The sequence below is a fragment of the Megascapheus bottae genome, chromosome 5 (assembly GCF_031878675.1).
Source record: "Megascapheus bottae isolate mThoBot1 chromosome 5, mThoBot2.hap1, whole genome shotgun sequence".
Lineage (NCBI taxonomy): Eukaryota > Metazoa > Chordata > Mammalia > Rodentia > Geomyidae > Megascapheus > Megascapheus bottae.
The window spans coordinates 8624139-8642362 of record NC_143513.1 but is presented as its reverse complement, the minus strand read 5'-3'; the positions used below and the strand labels follow the sequence as shown (position 1 = coordinate 8642362).

General features: G+C 49.4%; 2 protein-coding genes across 7 annotated transcripts in view; one reads left to right on the top strand and one right to left on the bottom strand.

Moving 5' to 3' along the window:
• The window catches only part of Eepd1 (endonuclease/exonuclease/phosphatase family domain containing 1), a 73319-nt gene extending 63165 nt beyond the window's left edge, over positions 1–10154 (top strand). For all 3 annotated transcript variants that reach the window (XM_090332640.1, XM_090332639.1, XM_090332638.1), the window contains 3 exons: positions 3160–3292; positions 6248–6442; positions 9501–10154. In XM_090332640.1, coding sequence (XP_090188766.1) covers positions 3160–3292; positions 6248–6442; positions 9501–9700 — 528 coding nt within the window. In that variant the 3' untranslated portion in view covers positions 9701–10154. The remainder of the gene's footprint in view (positions 1–3159; positions 3293–6247; positions 6443–9500) is intronic.
• LOC150062806 (sperm motility kinase 4A-like) lies at positions 140–16595 on the bottom strand. Of its 4 annotated transcripts, none has more exons than XR_016535493.1 (4): positions 16497–16581; positions 5406–5531; positions 4125–4477; positions 140–259 (listed from the first exon to the last, which is right to left on the bottom strand). XR_016535493.1 is itself a non-coding variant. In XM_090332641.1 (3 exons), exons 1-3 carry the CDS (start codon positions 16562–16564, stop codon positions 13464–13466), a joined length of 1548 nt encoding a protein of 515 aa, XP_090188767.1. In that variant the 5' UTR covers positions 16565–16595; the 3' UTR covers positions 13137–13463. The 4 variants fall into 4 exon arrangements, 2 of the variants coding, with proteins under 2 accessions (XP_090188767.1, XP_090188768.1); XR_016535494.1 differs by lacking the exon at positions 16497–16581 and adding an exon at positions 5981–6059; XM_090332641.1 differs by lacking the exons at positions 140–259; positions 4125–4477; positions 5406–5531 and adding exons at positions 13137–13467; positions 13667–15142 and having other exon boundaries at positions 16497–16595.
• Positions 16596–18224: the final 1629 nt, after the last annotated feature.

Here is an 18224-nt window from a genome sequence, read left to right as displayed (position 1 = left end):
TTATTTTGTCAGGGTCAGGTCAAACACAGTCCCTGGAGCTTTCTTAGCACATGACCTTATCCAAGGTAGGAACAACAGACCTTGACAGGATAACCAGGCAATCTGAGTGAGGAGGAGGAGGAGGAGGAGGAGGAGGAGGAGGAGGAGGAGGAGGAGGAGGAGGAGGAGGAGCCATGTGTATTGATGTACACCTGCAGTCTCAGCTGCTCAAGAGGCTGGGCAGGAGGATTGCTTGACTCAGGAGTTAAAAGGCCAGCTTCTGGAACAATGAAGGAATGAATGAATGAACGACAGAAGGGAGGAGACAGATCAGATGACTTGTTCCCAAACTTAACACATGTCAGAACCACCCAGGAAAATGTTCTCAAGATCAAGGACCCCAAGAGCTCACCCCAGACAGTTAGAACTTCAGGGCTGGTGCCCAGACTGTTTTTCAAAAGTGCCCTCAGCTGCTCCCAGCTTGCCTAGTGTTGGTAGTGGAAGGCTGGCATTGGGAATGGCTGGGTCAGGACCACAGTTGCTTCTTCCAGGAGCCCTACATCAGCCACTGCTTCTTCCCAGGAGAAGGGGCCCAGGAGGGACAATCAGGTCTGGAGGGGACCCAGAGGAATCGCTAACCTTGTCACTGGGTCAGAAATGCCCTCACCCCACTGAGTTACCTGAGACCAGGAGCAGCTGGGCAGGTCCTAAACCCCAGCCAGCTCACAGGTTGTCCCTTGAGACCTTGTATTTCTATGGAGCCTGAACCCCAGCCTCACTCATCCCAGCAGGAGGCAGGGCTGGGCACCCGTACTACCTGTCACCTAGAGCTGTCCAGTGACGATGGGTGTGTGCCCACTGACAGGGCACCTGTGACGTATGTAGCTCCTCTCGGCTCCTGCCTGCAGACTGGTGGCTTCTGTCTGCCATGTGTACTGGTGGCATTTACTGGTGATTCTTTTTGCCAGGTATGGGGTTTGAACTCAGGGCCTGGGTGCTATCCCTGAGCTCCTTTGCTCAAGGGTAGCACTCTACCACTTTGAGCCACAGTACCACTTCTAGTTTTCCCGTGTTAATTGGAGATAAGGGTCTCACAGACTTTCCTTCTTGGGCTGACTTCAAACTGCGATCCTTCATAATTCAGCCCCTTGAGTAGTTTGGCTTGCATATGTAAGCCCCCGGTGTCTGGCAACCACAGTCATCTTTAAAATCTCTGACACCATTCTGGCTCCCCACCTGTTGTCCAGCCCTGTGGTTCACTGATAACTTTTGAGTCTCATATCTGGCCCTGCCATGTGCCTCAGCTTTGATCCACCTGTTTTCACCTTCCACTGCTGGAATGACCACCACCCTCAGCTTCCTTCCATTGAGCTGTGGACCGTGATCCCTCCAATCCTAGCCTTCTACATAGTTCAGGGCGACAGGCAGGCACAGACTTCCATGCCTGGCTGTGGGCTGAGAGAGCATCTCAGGAGCTTTCCTGCCTTAGCTGGCCTCAGTGACAGTGCTCCTGTGCCCAACCTCTCCAGTCACCAGGAATGAGCCTACTGGGCTTCTTTCACTTTTTTTGTGGGTCATGGGACTTGAACTCTGGGCACTGTCCCTAACTCTTCAGCTCAAGGCTGCCTCCCTACCCCTTGAGCGAAGCTCCACTTCCCGGCTTCTTTCACTTTTATGGCAAGGTCTCTTACTTCCTTTTCCATGGCTGGCATTGCACTCGTGATCTTGGTGCTAGTCCCCATTTTTATGTCTGGGTCTGAGTTTGGTCAAGTGAAGAGTTGCTGAAGCCAGTCCTGTCCCTAAGCTAGCATCACCCACCTTTCCTGGCAGGTGTTCACCAATAGCACTTCTGCTCAGTAGCAAGATGGCAGAAGGGGAGAGAAGTCAAAGCCCAGATGGTCTTTGTCATGACTTTTGTTTTGGGTATTTTAAGTCTGTCTCCCTCTGTGGCTAGGTTGGCCTACAAGTCACCATCTTCCTGCCTTAGCCTCCTGAGTGATAGGATTACAGACATGCATCACCACACCCAGCAAGGCAAGCTGCCTCGATGAGCTCATGAGCAAGGGCTACAATGTCATGGGTGATGGATCAGAATCCCCTTGTGTATTTGAGGTCACATGCTAGCCTAAGCACGGGGTCTGGACAGTGCATCCCAGCCCTGGCCTCCAGGTAACTTCTCCGCTAGCCATGCCTCCACTGGAAAACTACCAGTCCTGACCATACTGATCTCTAACCCAAGCAGGACAGGAATGCCTTCTCCTCCTGCAGCTCTCCCACCCTTCCCTCTTGGTAATCTTTATCTTTGTTACCAAAGAAGGATAACACACACAGAAGGGCAGATTGCCCAACTGAACTACCTCAGCAATGCTGAGAAGGCTCAGAAGATCCACTGCCCAGTCCATCCATGCCTGCAGACCACAGATCTACCTTGGAGCTTCAGGCAGGCCTGAGCACAGCTCCCACTGGCCTCCTGGGTGAGGCAAGCCTGGGCATTTTGTGCATCTGAAGTCTGCTTAAAGCAAGCTTCAAGACAGAGCGGGCTCCAGAGGCAAAGCACAGAGCCATGGGACATGTGCAGGGCTGGAGGAGGGGACCCTCGGGCTGCTGGTGGATAAAGCCATACCACTTCGTAATACATCCTTCCTTATTTGTCTTTCTTTCCTTCCTTATTTGTCTGTCTGTCTGTCTTTCTTTCTCTCTCTCTCTCTCTCTCTCTCTCTCTCTCTCTCTCTCTCTCTCTCTCTCTCTCTCTTTCTTTCTTTCTTTCTTTCTTTCTTTCTTTCTGTATTTCTACTGGGGCCTGAACTCAAGACCTCATGCTCTTACTTGGCTTTTTTCCTCAAGAATGTCACTCCCACCACTTGAGCCACAGCTCTACTTTCAGCTTTTTTTTTTTCCTGGTTAAGTGGAAAGAAGAGTCTCTGGAACCTTTTGGCCAATCTTGGCCGCACACTGTGATCCTCAGATCTCAGCCTCCTGAGTAGCTAGGATTTCGGCACCTGGGCCCACATGATGTTTTGGAAGGATGATCAATAAATAAGCAAAAACATGACCTGTGAGAGGAGTGTACCTGGGAGCAGCAGAGGCGGGATGTTTAACATCAGCATCCGGCTAGGAATATGGTGGTGGAAAAGGACCCAGGAAGTGAGCCTTTCCTGTTGTCTGTTTCCATCTGCTCAGGTGGGAAGTCATGACGTGAGCCTTGTCAACCTGCACTTGGTGACCCTCCCAGGTGGGGAGAATCCCAGCAAAAACCACAGTGACAGCCCCCGGGTGGCCAGCTGTGTCCACACCCTCCAGGAGACCCTGAAAGGTAGGCCATTGTGTTCTGTGTCTAGGCATGTCTCAGACTGTCCAGGCCGGCCACGGGTCAGCACTCATGGGGATGGGGGCAGTCATACCTGCTGCACCTTGTGGAGGACCCCAGGCCTGGCCCCATCTTGCTCTTCAAGAACTTCCCATGTCTGTTACAAGGCGTTGTTTTATCTTGGTGGCTTTTCAGTCAAGACCTCACTTCCAAGGAAGTCCTTCTGTCCTTCCCCTCATTAGCTCAATGCTTATTTACGAAGTGTCTATCCATGCATCAGGCTGTGTTCCAAGGGCCAGGTAAGTCTTGGTGAGCGACAGCCCCCGCCTCATGACCCATTGTGAGGGGTCCTGGCTCACTGGCCAGGAGACGTGGACAAATCAGATGTGACAGCTGGGTGATGTGCTGTCTAGGAAGTGGTCAGCATGGTGATGATTCGCGGTGAGGGCTTGATGATAGGTGGTGCATTCCTGCATTCACCTTTCTGTGGGAAGCTGGCACTGCCTCCCCAGGCTGCTGCCAGCTCACCTGATTTGGGGCTGGCTCCTTCCTGTCACCCAGGTTCCTGGCCCTGGAGGAAGATCCCATCCATCTGCAGCTCACAAGTGCCCTCTGGTGACATTTTGTGTCACTGCACATTGCATTTCTCTCCTAAGCTGTATCTGGACATATTTGTGACAAGGAAAAAGACTGAATATCTCTGATACATTTGTGACTTTGTGAGCTGTTTTCCTTAAAACCTTCTTGGGACTCTCTGGAATCAGGTGACACCCCTGAGGAGCTCTCTGACAGGAAGGTCATTCACTGGGGACCATGGTTCTTCAGAATCTCTACTTACCTTGTATGGGAATAAGCACATCACAGTTGCGCAGTACTCCAAGGAGAAAACTTGTCCACATCGGTCCTCACTCCAGTTCTTACACATTCACAGAAAGTTTATTTCCTCTGCTATATTTCAGCAAACGTTGCTGTGATCTGGAGACTCACAGGGAAGGGAATCTGAGCTGCTGGTCCATCAGCACAGATGCAATGCATTGTCCTGGCCTAAGGCCACCAAGCCAAGAGGCGTCAGAGCCCAGCTTCTCCCCAGGGCACCCCCACAATGTTTAGTCCACTGCTCCGTGGGATCTTGTCTTGCCATCAGTGATTTTCTGAAGCGACTCTTCCTCCTATTTGGTCTGGGCCAATTAACTGAGGAATGAGGGGAAAAGGAAGCAGTATCATTGCTCTTAAAGAATGATAGTCAGTGTGCTGTACTTAGAGTTTTTTAAATGTCATGGCAGTGCACACCTGTAATGCCAGTACACTGAGGCTAAGGCAAGAAGACCACAAGTTCCCGGCCAACGTTGCTGCATAGTAAGTCTTTGTCTCATAAGCAAAACAGATAAATACACTGAATGAGTAAAATAAATATATAGAACTGGGATGTGACAAATTATATAGGACCCTAGGCATACAGGGGCCAAGGGAGGCTATACATAGGAGTAATAGACAAAAGTGCAATACCTATGGACAGATGATCAGATAAAATATTATTCTATGAAATGGACTCCAAGATAAGGAAACAAGAGATATCCTTTGGTGGCCATTGTAGCTATTTTTTTTTTTGCCACTCATGGGGCTTGAACTCAGGGCCTGAGCACTGTCCTTGGACTTTTTTTAAGGCTAGAGCTCTACCACTTGAGCCACAGCACCACTTCCATCTTTTCTATGTATGTGGTACCGAGGAATTGAACCCGGGTCTTAGAGCATGCTAGGCAAGCACTCTACCACTAGGCCAAACTCCCAGCCCCATTGTTGCTATTTTTGTTTTCCTTTTGTCTTGTTAGTTTGTAATGTATTTGGGAGGGCAAAGGAGTGTATAAAAGTGGAACAAAGATGAACAAATACAACAGGGACAATCACTAGACACTATGTGGAAAGTGAACTGGATACCTTATGAATGAGGACACAAGGGAAAGATTGGGAGAGAGCAACAGAAGGGGAGACCTGGCTCAAAAGGAATTGTACTGATTGTTTCTGATTCATGTAATGTTACCCCTCTGCATATTGACTATACAAATACCAAAAAAAAAACCCTTAAAAATAAAATAAAATAAGTGAGGGACTGGTGGCTCACCTCTGCAATCCCAGTGGTTTCAGAAGCTGAGATTAGCAGGCCCATCAGGCATGCTCTCATGACCCCTTCTTGAGCAATTTCTGGGTGTAGTAGAATATGCCTGGCATCCCAGCTATGATGGGAAACCTAGAATAGGCAGAGCACAGATGAAAAAGGTACATGCCTGGTCAGGAAGCAAGACCCAATCTCTAAAACAACCTGTGACCAAGGGCTGGGGACATGCAAGTGTGTTGCAAGCACGGGGCCCTGAGTTCAAGTCAAAGCGAATATAATGTAAGAAATGAAACTATAACAAATTCAGTGAATATTTCTTAATTTTTGAGTCACTCTACGGAACTTTTATTAGATTATATTACAACAAAAGGTTAAAGGATAACTGATCAAAATACATTAATGGATATGCTAAACTGAGATTCCTCGTACAACCATTTGAAGGTAATAAAAAAAGCATATTCATGATTCATTTTTATCATGTACTCAATGAAAAGGCAATTGACAATCTAGAAAACTAGTTTCCATATAAGACAATTTCTTGCAGTATACGGGGTTGGTGTAAAGCAGTAAAATACTCCTACCTTCTTTTGTCATGTTCTGCTTCTGGTTTCTTTTGAGCCACCATAGAGAGGAACTGGGGTTCCTGAGCTCTAGGACCCAAACAGAGACCCTGGAGTGATGGCACTCAGACCAAAACATGGCAGTATGCATCCTGCATGCAGATTGTTTGTCCAACACACAGTGATTGTGCATCCAGATCTGCTCACTGGGCTCAAGGTTAGCTGGCCCATGTTTTTTTCTTGTTTGTTTGTTTCTAAATATCTCTATTTCCTTCCTTCCACTTCCAGGAGAAAGGGATGTCATTCTTTTAGGGGATTTCGGCCAAGGACCAGAGAGCACCGACCATGATGTCCTGCGGAGAGAGAAGTTCCACCACCTGATCCCGTCGCACACCTTCACCAACATCAGCACCAAGAACCCCCAGGGCTCCAAGGCTCTGGACAACATCTGGGTCAGCCGAGGCTTGAAGAAGTTTTTCACAGGTAAGGCAGGTCTTCTGCCCCTGTTCCCTCCGGCTGGCCGTGTAGCTGGCACTCCTGACTGAGCCCGTGGGGATTTCCTCTGTGGGCATTTATGCGACTGTTTTTAGGTAATGGCCATGTAATTATCATCTGATCAAAGACACATCTGAGAGTGTAGAGGTGGAGGTGATAAAGATTTAAAAGACGCCTATGGCCTGTAATGTGGCAAATCAGGTCTATTTCAGGCCATCCTCATTATAGATCATCTTGAGAAGAGCTGAGAGACACACAGTCATTCTGCAGATGTATTTCCCCTGTCCAGGTGCTGTCTTGTAGAGCACACTGTCAGAGTGAAAGGACATCACACAGCGTGCTAGTCAGTTTCCCCACACTATAATAGGACATTTGAGATGATGAACTTACAAAGAAGGAGGTCTCACTTCATTGGGCCTGTAGTGAGCATTGTATCATGGCAGACATCCATAGTGGATGGAAGTTGCTTAGCTCAAGATAGCCAGGAAGCAGAGAAGGGGCTGCCTTAGAGGCAGGAGCGGGAAGAGGACAGAGTCCTTCTAACTAGGGCCTACTTCCTCAAGTGAGGGAAGCTAAATGTAAGATACATAACTACATCCTGATAGGGGGACCCAGCACGATATGGGTGGTCTTCTCAGCGCCCCCCCCATCTGTGACCTACTGGCTCAGGAAACAATTGGTCAGCAACATTTAAGAACAGTAGGGTGTGTGCATGCATGTGTGCATGTGTGAGCGTGTGTGTGTGTGAGCATGTGCACACGCATGTACATGTCTGTGAATATTGCTATAGGTGGAAACCCAAGACCTCACACATGATAGGCATGCAGCACTCTGCCACTGAGCTACATACATCTGCGGGGAAATACTAGGGTCTTTTGATAACAGACAACCATAGGGACTCTGGGCCAGGCTCAATGGTGCATGCCTATATTCTTAGCTACCTAGGAGGCTGTAGATGGGAAGACTGTGGTCTGAGGCCAGTCCTGGGAAAAAAAGGAAGACCTACTAAACTTAATGGTGCTACTTGCAAAGTTGAGATCACCCGGGCAGCATGTTCATGAGGTCCCATATCCACCAATGACAATCTGGAAGTGGCCGTATGTGATTTTCATCCCAGATATGCAAGAAGCATAAATGAGAGGATGGATGGTGATCTAGGATGGCTTGAACAAACAGTGAGAGCTGTTCAAAAGATAACAAAAGCAAAAATGAATGGGGGCATGACTCAGGTGGTAGAACTCCTGCCTAGCAATGTCAGAGCCCCATATTTAAATCTTAGTATGGAGTCGGGGGGCAGGAATAGATAATAGATATATAGATGACAGATGGGTAATAGGATTTAGACACATAGATGATAAATAATAGATTATACATAGACGATAGATAGAAAGTAGATTCTAGATTGATGCATAGATCAATAGCCATGAGCATTACAAAGTTCCAATAGATTCACATAAAAAAACTTAAAAGAGAAATTTAAAAAAGAAACATAGCATCAATTTCCCAGGTGATGTTGTGAAAGTGACCAGAGCCAGAATCCTCAGGACAGTATTTCCAGTCTGAATTGTGTGGCCAGCAAGTTCCTCTCTGGTCACTGGCTTCCTGCTGCAGGCTCAGTGGGCCTCAGAGGACATACCAGTCACAAAGTCAGCAGGGTACTGGTTTGCAGAGCCCAACCTACAGCCAACTGGGCTCCTGGGGAGTGCGGTGGGTACCCCTGCCTGAAGAACAGAGCTAGAGAAGCTGAGCTGTGTTGTCACCTGGCCCCTCCATTAAATTGTGAAGCTGAGGTACAGGAAGGAGGTATCTCCCATCACCAGCCTGGCATCAACACCTGCTGGGCCCAACCCAGAGCCAGCTTTGAGATCTCATGCCAACCTTCACTTGGCTTATCTTTGTACCTTGTAATGTTTAATGATTATTTTGGGCAAAGATTTGTCAAATATACTTTCTGCTTCATTTATTTGTAAGTCTTTAGTTTTAAAATACCTTTATTCTCATCACCCTCTGTGAGCGTCCATTTTCCCTCTCTTTTAGGTGCTCCTATGCCCACCACCTGAGTGTGTGGCTTGGTGAAATAGATCCTTTGTTTGGAGAACTTCCTGAGATTCTTTGTTGAAATGGCCATTAAGTGACTGAGAAGGTAGCTCAGGAGTAGAGCGCTTTCTTTCTTAATTTTTTGTGTCCCAGTTTTGAGGCTTGAACTCAGATCTCAAGCTCTTGCTAGTTTTGGTTTGGGTTTTTTTTTTTTTAGTTTTTTTCACTCTAGGCTTATGCTCTACCATTTGAGCCACATCTTCACTTTCAGCTTTTTGCTGGTTAATTGGAGAGTCTCACAGACTTTTCTGTGTTTGCTATGAACCTCGATCTTCAGGTGTCATTCACCCAAGTAGCTAAGATTACAGATGTGAACAACTAGTGTCCAGCTGTAGAGTGTTTTCTTGTATTTACAAGGCCTAGAATTTGACCCCTAGCGCTACCAAGGGGAAAAAAAATAAGATTAAAAAAAGAAAGAAAGACAAGCAAAATGGGGACTAAAAGCATGTCCTAGTGGTAGAGTGCTTACCTAGCATGCACAGAGGCCTGGGTTTAATTCCTTGGTACCACATATATAGAAAAAGCTAAAAGTGGTGCTGTGGCTCAAGTGGTAGAGCACTAGCTTTGAGAAAGCCCAAAGACAGTGCCCAGTCCCTGAGTTCAAGCCCCCGGACTGGCAAAAAAAAGAGAGAGAAAGACAGAAGAGAGAAAGAGAAAGGAGAGAAGGAAGAGAGAGAGGAGAGAGGAAACTGTTTTCCTGGTCATATTTGTAGCGGTGCAGGAGAAAGAGGCCAAGTCTCTGCGTCATTGGGTGGGCATTCGGCCTGGCCTCTAGTCTTTTCAGTGTCTCAATGGGGAAACTTCACTTATGGAGAAAAGCAAATTAGCAAGATTTTAGTTTGCACAAACACGGCAGAGCTCCCTGGTTGAGCAGTGCTGGCACCATCCTTCCAGCCTGCACCCAGCCCTCCCCAGCCCCTGACATCAGGCTCTCCTCCTCCTCCCTCAGGTTACTGGGCTGTCGTGAGGGAAGGTCTTACCAACCCTTGGATTCCAGACAACTGGTCCTGGGGCGGCGTGGCTTCTGAGCACTGCCCTGTGCTGGCTGAGTTTTACACAGAGAAGGACTGGAACAAGAAGGAAGGCCCCCGGAATGGCAGTGCTGTCACCTTGGAGCGAGGGGAAGCCAGCATTAAGCATGAGCGATGACAAAAGCAAATGGATGTGAGACCTGGCTCTGAGACCGGAACAGGAGTGAGTGCTTCCAGATGAAGGTTCGGGGCCTTCTAATCTGGGAGGACCTCAGCCTCCAGCCTCCAGCCTCCATTGTGGACACTAGGGCATCCTTGGGGAGCACACTGGGCACCAGCAGTGCCATGCAGCCACATCAGAGCCCAGTGGGCACCAGTGTGCCTTGACTCTGGTTTGATCAGCATGGTGGGACTGGGAGGCTGCCCACTGCCTGGTGACTGAGAGCAGAAGCAGGGTGGGGGAGATGAGGATGGGGGCATGCCTGGGGCTGCCAGAGCTCCCATGTTCCTGCCCCACCAGGCTGCTCGAGGGAGCTTCAAGTGTGATGAGCACTCTTTCCAAAACTGATTTTTTTTTTGTAGCTTTGTTTTGAGAAAGAATGAACAGGTTCACCTGCTTGGCTGCGCGGAAATGTGGCAGGTTCCCCTGCCATGTGTGTTTTGTCATCATTGTCAGATCCTCCCCTCCATGCCTTTCATTCCCTCCCATGATGCCCCCTCCTCCCCTGGTACCCATGAAATGGTTCCGCTTCTCCCATTTTTTCCCTGGAGTACCATTTGTGCTTCTAGGTACTTCCCAGCCCCCCCCCAAAAAAAACCCAACAAAACCAAACGATGTCCTAGTAGACACACAAAGACTTGGATGTCTATTATTATTGCCTGAACCACACAGAAGGACTATCTATGGGACTTCATGTTGTGTTCATGTCTGGGTGCTGTCTCCAGATGCTTTGTCAGGTGGGGTACATCTGGGCCTCGACTCTGAGGCTTTCAACATGGTTTGGTACATGGTGGGACAGACATGTATGCTCTTCTCCTTGAATGCCGCTTCTCGGCTGCCCTTGGCCTGTGTTGGTCACTTTGAATGGCCTCAGAAGGATGGGACAAATATTCTAGTATCCCTTGGCAGAAAGGTTTAGACCCCTGCCCCCTCCTCACCCAATTCTGGGCAACCTCTGTTCTCTCTCAGGCTTTACCTTTTCCAGAGAATCACCATTAGAATCATATAACTGCCTTCTGACTGCTTCCATTAGGAACGTGTGCCGGAAATTCCTCTGTGTCTTTGTGACCCTGTTGCTCTTCCCTGGCTACTGTTCCCTCTCATAACATTGATCTCTTCTGGATTGTTTCTGCAGCCCTGTGCTTCTCCCCGGCCTTCCCCTCTGTTTCCCAGCACACCATTTCCATTTCTTCTCCGTATCCCTCATTCTTGCCTTCTCTTGCTTTTCTTCCAGTGCTGTCAGATCATTCATGGAGGTTGCCTTGTTGTGAAGGAGTTTCTGGGAGGTGCCCAGGGAGTACCTGGAGAGGGAGAGTTTCTGGAAGGAAGGGGGTGAGAGGTAGAGGAAGCTCCCAGAGGGCCAGGTGCCAGGCCTCCTGCTTTCTGCTTCCTTTTACCCTTCCTACCATGGGCTATTATGGGGGTGGCAGCCCTTTGTTTGTCCCAGACCAAGCTGAGATTTTTGTCAGATTCCCTGTGTGTAATTAGTAGCTCACAAACATTGTTGGTAGAGGTGCTGGCACCAGCTTCAGTTTCTCTATGAAGTGACTCCAGGGGACAGTAGAGTCCCCTCCAAGCCACTTGCAAGTGAGGGGGATGGGAGGGTGGCCCTCCAGTTGCTCTGAGATGACCTGGAGAAGGAAGAGCAGCCCTCCATGGAGGATGGCCCACTTCAGGGGACAGCCATTGTCAGTTTCTGTTTGACTTTCTCTGGTTCAGACCCAGTTTTCCTTCCAGGGATAGCTGTGGGAACCCAACACCAGGCTTTTCAGCTGTAGTCAGCCAGGTGGCCCTACCTGCACAATCTCTGCCACCCCAGGATGAAAGGAAGGAAGGGAGGGAGGGAGGGAGGGAGAGAGGGAGTGGGCACATCCATGGAGACTGCTACATAGTTGGTATTCAGTGGAATGAATGACTTTGGGACCTCTATGTGTTTACCTTGTTCTAAGATTATTTTCCAATAAAATTTTGCCTATGTTAGTTGATACCTTGTCCTTATAGTCAATGTAAACTTCCTAAGAGACAAAATGAGATGGAACAGCCACTACAGCAGAGGGGGCCAGAGAGGAACAGGTGAGTGCCCACCTGCTTGGGGCAAGGCCTGCTGACATTCCTAAACAACCCCATGCCCTGGCAGCTGCTTCTCTAAGACTCAGTGGGAGTCTGTGGGAAACACAGAGTTATAACACATGAGTTATAACACATGGTTATAACTCACCTCACCCTGGGGCATTTGCCACCCTGCCCAAATGGGCCCCAGAGAATGAATTCAGGAACGGTATTCCAGCCTGTGGCAGAGGCCATGGCCACATCCCCGAGGGACATGAGACAACGAGGGGGGACCACAGGGCCTGGGACTGCTTGGAGAGAAGCCATCAGGGGTGGTTTCTCCTGTCAGGAGCTTTGCCTTATTCCTGGGTGCTACCAAGACATACAGCACCACCTCACCAGGGGCCTCAAGAATGAGGGCTCCACCTTCAGGACAAGAGTACGTGCATGCACAGCAGAGCCTGCAGTGGACTGACACTGCACCAGAGGGTCATCATTTTGGAGAGAAAGCATGCTACTTCACAGCTACACCCTCAACAATGACAGAAAACTGACTGCTGACCTCTTGAATTTTCATCACTGATTTGGAGATCTGATTTTGATTTGTGGGTTTTGTTGCTTTATTGGAAATGACTTTTTTTCCTTTCCCTTTTTATTTCCTAACTGCTCCTACCAACCTCACCTTTATCCTAGAAGTCTCATCTAACTCCTGACACCACCCCTACTCTTGTAACTGAACTAAATACCTCCACCAAGCACATTCTGTATCTTCACCCATGATCTCCCACTCATCTCATCATCTTCCTTACCCCATGCTCCATCACCTTTTTACCCTTCATAGCTTATTTCTGATATCTACAGTAGTCTATGGAACTCTAGCTTCCAGTGTGTGACAGACTGGGGATGTGGAGACTGGGGATAGTAGGATACCAGTAGTATCCTACTATAGGCAAATATTTCAGTGCTTTTCCAAGATGAGATAGGCCCAGACTGGTGGTGTGAAGTGGGTCACAAACTCATCTAACCCCAATTTCCATGAGGATGCAGAGAATAACCCATTGGAAGTATCCTTCGAGACCTGTAAGCTCCAATTAGTCTGCAAATGACTAAAGACCAACACAGAAAATATGGGAAGCCAGGCACTGGTGGCTCAAGCATGGAATCCTTGCTAATGAGAAGGCTGAGACCTGAGGCAATTCAAAGCCAGCCCAGGTAGGAAAGATGCTGTGAGACTCATCTCCAATTAACCACTCAAAAACCAGAAGTGGAGCTTTGGATCAAAGTGGTAGAGCAGTAGCCTTGAGCAAAAAAAAAAAAAAAAAAAAAAAAAAAAAAAAGGCTTAGGGGCAGTGCCCAGTTCCTGAGTTCAATACAAGAAAAAAATGGAAAATAGGCAAATATAATACCACTTCCAAAATCCAATGACAGAACAAAGGATCAGAGGAGATCTCCTATAAAGAGCTTGAGGGAGTATCGATAAGAACAAAAGACCCAGACCATTTGTGGTCATCTCTCAGATCAATCGTTTATTAGAAACCATCTCTGAGATCCAAGAAAAGCAGTCTGTCTCTACCAGATGGGAACAAAGAAACCCTAGACTCTTGGTAGGCTTGGGCAGCGTAAGAGGCCTTCAGGCGAGTGTCATGGGGCTGGTAGCTTCTCTCCACCAAGGTCAGCTGCAGGAAGACAAGTGAGGAGGAAACAACACTGAACTTCACAAGGTGATAATGTGTGACTCCGGTCATGCAACATGGGGGTCATAAACCCTCCCATCTCAAACTGTCCCCGTGGACTCCCAAATCCCTGTGATCCCTCCCCACTGGTAGCCACAGGTGAAAAGGACTTCATTAAGTCATGGGCACCGTGTCCACCTACAAGGGTTCCAGATTGCGGGTTCTGTCCTCTCGTCTCCCGGGACTGAGTGTGTGGTCAGATCTGCGCTTGGTGAATGGATGGCAGCAGCAGCAGAGTCGTCTTAGGCATTTGACGGTCCTCCTCTTCATGTTTCTCCAGCCCTGGCTGTTGTTCTGGTTTGGGGCCATGGTCAAACCACCGGCTTGACCACAGGAGAGTAAGAGTTCAGCTGCTGTGGGTTCTGTCTCCATGTCTGTGCCCCTTGTGAAGCGGGCACAGGGGATACAGGGGGCAGATGCAGACTTGGTATATTTCTTGCTGCCCTCCGGCCTCCCGCACTCTGTGGGTAGGCAGGTGGCCGGGTGACAGGCAGGAGCACTTATTGTCTTTGGGAGAACAGTGGAGGAGGATGGGTCTGCACGTGAGGGGCAAGGCGGTGGCCCAGGAAGTGGGTGCCTCCCATGGTAGCTGGAACCCCAGCCTCCCTGGTCCCTGTCTCTCTGCTGCAGCAGGATCAGGTAAGTGCCCATGGCAGCATTAAAAGTTCTGCCTAGCAGGGCATCCTGGACCTCCTCGGGATTGTACCCCATGTAGGTCATCACCCTGATGATGCTGGGATCTGGCTCTTCTGAGAGTGTCTGACTGGGCCGTGATGGCCCTGGCTCCATCTGTCTGAGCCAGGGGTGGCCCAGCACTTGCTCCAGTGTGGGCCTCCGCTCAGGGTCAACCGTGAGTAGTTGAGTGAGGAGGTTTTGCAGCTCTGGGGAGACGTGGGGAGGGATCCGGCACTGGCCACTCAGAACCTGCTTCCGTAGCTTCCCCCAGGTCCAGGCACTGAATGGGAGATAGCCCACCACCATGCAATACAGCAGCACGCCCAGGCTCCACACGTCTACTTTATGGCCGTCGTAACCTTGATGCTTGAACAGTTCAGGGGCCCAGAAGGGTAATGTGCCACACGCCCGGTCCAGCTCCTCTCCCAGCATGACCCTCGTGCCAAGCCCAAAGTCGCACACCTTGACAGTGCCACTCGTGTCCAGCAAGACGTTCTCTAGTTTCAGGTCCCTGTGGGCAATGCCACTCTTGTGGCAGTAGTGCATAGCACTCACGATCTGCCTGAACACAAGCTGGGCCTCCTCCTCCTGCAGCTTGATTACTTCCAGAACGTGCCTGAGTAGATCGCCCCCACCCGGGTATTCCATCACCAGGTACACTCGCTCCTCCGTTTCCATGACATGAAATAGCTTGACCACATTTGGATGGTCCACAGACTTCATTATGTCCACCTCACTGGTAATGAAGGGGTTGCCCCTCTTCTCTAAGACTTTCACGGCCACCAGGGCATCTGTGAGGAGATGCTTGGCCAATTTGACATGACCAAAACTCCCCTGACCAATGGTCCTCAGAACCCGGTACTGAGCCCCGAGGAGCTCCTCATCGGAGGAGGTAGCTTCAAGGACTTCCAGCTCTGTCTCCTCACGACCCTCACTGACCATCCTAGGAATCAACGCTAAAGATGCAATCAACAACGACAACAACAGCAACAAAAAATAATGAGGGTGGGGAGGAGAGGAGAATAATAAAGTCAACTCCCAAGCCAACAAACCAAATCTAAAAAAAATCACATAATCTAGCTATGGAAATCCAACAGATCACAACCAAGATCTCCCTGCTATGATGGAAAGAATTCCAGCATAGGCTGCTGCTTTTCCTGTTGCTCGTCGCTCCTTCACAGTGGCTTCTGTGAAGAAGACAAGGCAGTACAGGGACCCATCACGGCTAGGCCTTGCCCACAGGGGGCCTAAAGGATCCTTGTGTGTGTAGAAAGGCTTGAACCTCAGGGCCTGTACACTGTCCCTTAGCTTTCTTTGCCCAAGGCAGGAGTTTTGTCCAAAATGGAGTTGCAATTCCATCTTTTTAGCGTTCATCTTTGGGGCAGTTAGTAGGAAATAAAAGAGTGCAATGGACTTTCCTGCCCAGGCTTGTGGGGGAACACCGATCCTCGGTTCTCAGAGCAGATTATTTTCCAGAGAGCTCAGTACCCTAGGACGCTGTGGCAGTGAGAGGGTCTCCAGGTGCTCTGTACAACACACAGGAGGGCCAGACGCAGCCCAGCCATTTGACCTCTGGTCACCCATCTCTGAGCTGCTGGTCCTGGAGCCTAGCACCTCTCCTCCCTGAACAAACCTTGGAGGTCACTTCAGGGTCTCACCTCTTTCCTCTGCCAGGGTGCTCAGCACTGTGGAAGCTCACTCTTCCCTCTGGGCCATTGTGGTCTCTCAGGGTCCAGGGTGGCTACTCCTGAGTCCAAGCACCCTGGGAGATAAATGCTGGAGAGCGCCTCAGCCCTCACAGCTGTGGGCCTCTCAGACAAGTGCCACCCACTGGGGACTCCTGCTCTTGGGACTTGTTCCTCTTGCACTGTTCCTGCCCTTTGGGGTTAGGAGCTACAAAGGGTGGGTTAGAGCCTTGCTTTACTGAAGTGAATGGATCGTGGAGGGCTGAAAATAAGGAAGAAGTGACCCAGGGACACGTGTGGCAAGGGAAAGGAAATACACAGCCTGGTGAAGAATGTCTGCCAGACAATGAGGACTTTTCTGGTTGAGGAGCTAGGCCAGGCCACTGTAGAGTCAGCTTGAGTCATAAATGTCTCTAGCTGAGTCCTCTCCACTCAAGTAAACAGCCAGAACACCACTGGCACTTGAAATCCCGAGACTTTGCAGTGTGGGATTGTTTATGGTGCTGGGGATAAAAGCCAGGGCCTCACCCGTGTTAAGGCAGGCCCTCTAATGGCACCAAGCCACTTCCTTCCTCTCTCTAACATGCTTTCTTACCCAGGATTTATGAGTACCTGTGGGGAAGGCAGAGCAGGGGCTGCCAGTGTCTTGAAAGATGAGGACACTGAATCCAAGGCCACATGATGGCCACCCTCTGGGGTCTCCCAAGGACACAGGAGGGATCTCAGAATGTTCAGGAAGGCAGGCAGTTAACTGAAAAATAACTGTCAGGCTAGTGGCCTAAAACCCAGCTTAGACCACACCGAGGCAGGGCTGATATGACCAGGTCCCATGTGGGTGCAGACTCCGGGCTGAGGGAGGAGAGACCCAGGGACTGGGTGACCCAGTAGCAGGACGTGGCCTGGTCTTGTGACGGTCCTGGCAGGCTACACCTGAAGCAGGGTGCTCAGTGGAAGAAAATAGACCCCAGGGAAGGGGTGGCTCACTGGAAGGGATGTGGCTTGGTCCTGTGTATTTCTGGGGATGGGAGGGCTGCCTAGTCTCTGTCCACTACTTCACCTTTTGCAAATTGTGATGAAGGCCTTGTAGTGCTTCCAGCTTCCCTGGAAGTCTCAATGCCAAGGCACAGTGCTCAGTGGATTCAGGCCCTGGTCCTCTTTTCTGAGGAGGTGGGAGGATCTCAGGCAGAGGACACTCAGCTTCTCTGAGGCTGCATTTATCATCTGCAAGCTGCATTTCCCATAGCTTGCTCAGCTGAAGGCACGGGGAGTGTTTTTGAGATGGATGGGGGTAGACAGGATTTTGCACCAATCTTCAGGCTAGCAGGACTCTGGATGTGCATTTGAAAATCCCCTGGGCCCAGAAGAATGAAGAAAACTTTACCCCACTTCTTCACAGTAGGATGTGTATGTCCATCAGTTCACCTGAACAAATGTCTAAATAGTCATAGTGTGAGAAGGAAGAGTTTTAGTCCAATTTCAGACCTTGAGGTTAGAGCCCTCTGAAATGGAACTTGAGTGTTTCCAAAAAGCTAGAAATCTCCCTAGCCATTGAGAGGACGAAGGAGCCACTTCTAGGATGCACAGAAAAGAGCTTTTGTCTCTGGTCTTTGGTTTGCATCCTCTATTCTGTGAGCCATCCACAACTATCTGCTTAGGGAGTTTGGTTATAGCATCTGAAAGGGACTAAGACTGGTGACACTCAACACTTCAAACACAGGCATAACACATGTTGGATGAAGATTTTGTGCATCTACCACAGCCTCGACCATGCCATTAACCGCCCCTCCTCACAGGCATGCGTCACCATGCTGACATGGAATGAGTCGACTTGTAAAATGGGCGTGTCAACAAGGAATACACAGGAGGAAGGGACAAAAGAGCACAGGGCTTTGAGGTCGGGGACACTGTTAGGGTGACCTCATCATGATCACATGTGGTTCCCAGCACACAGGATGTGCAGCCCCAGGGCTGAGCCGTCACGTGCGGTGTGAGCTGGAGTGATGATGCTGTGAGAGTGTGGTCATCTGACACAGCAGAGGGCCTGCTCTAGGCTTGATGGGGAGTTAGTGGGGGAGCGGAGGAGGACAGAGTGGAGAGCAGGAGTGGTAAATGGGAAACCTTAATCTAATACATATTTGGGCTGCTCACATGCAGCTGTTTTTATATTTTAAAAAACACATCATTGTGCTAGTAAATTAATTAGGAAGCCTACAGAGTGGGAGATCTTCATCAACCATACAATGGACAAAGGCCTCATATCTAAAATATATCAACAACTCAAAAATTGAATCACTCCAAAACTAATCTCCAAAGAAACAACCATCCCATTAAAAGATGGGC

Bases quoted from the DNA above. Each gene is read 5' to 3' on its own strand.
- LOC150062806 (XM_090332641.1), bottom strand. From the start codon at position 16,564: ATGTGGCCTTGGATTCAGTGTCCTCATCTTTCAAGACACTGGCAGCCC. The intron at 15,143-16,496 runs GTACTCATAAAT...GTTGATTCCTAG, and splicing joins CTGCTCTGCCTTCCCCACAG to GATGGTCAGTGAGGGTCGTG.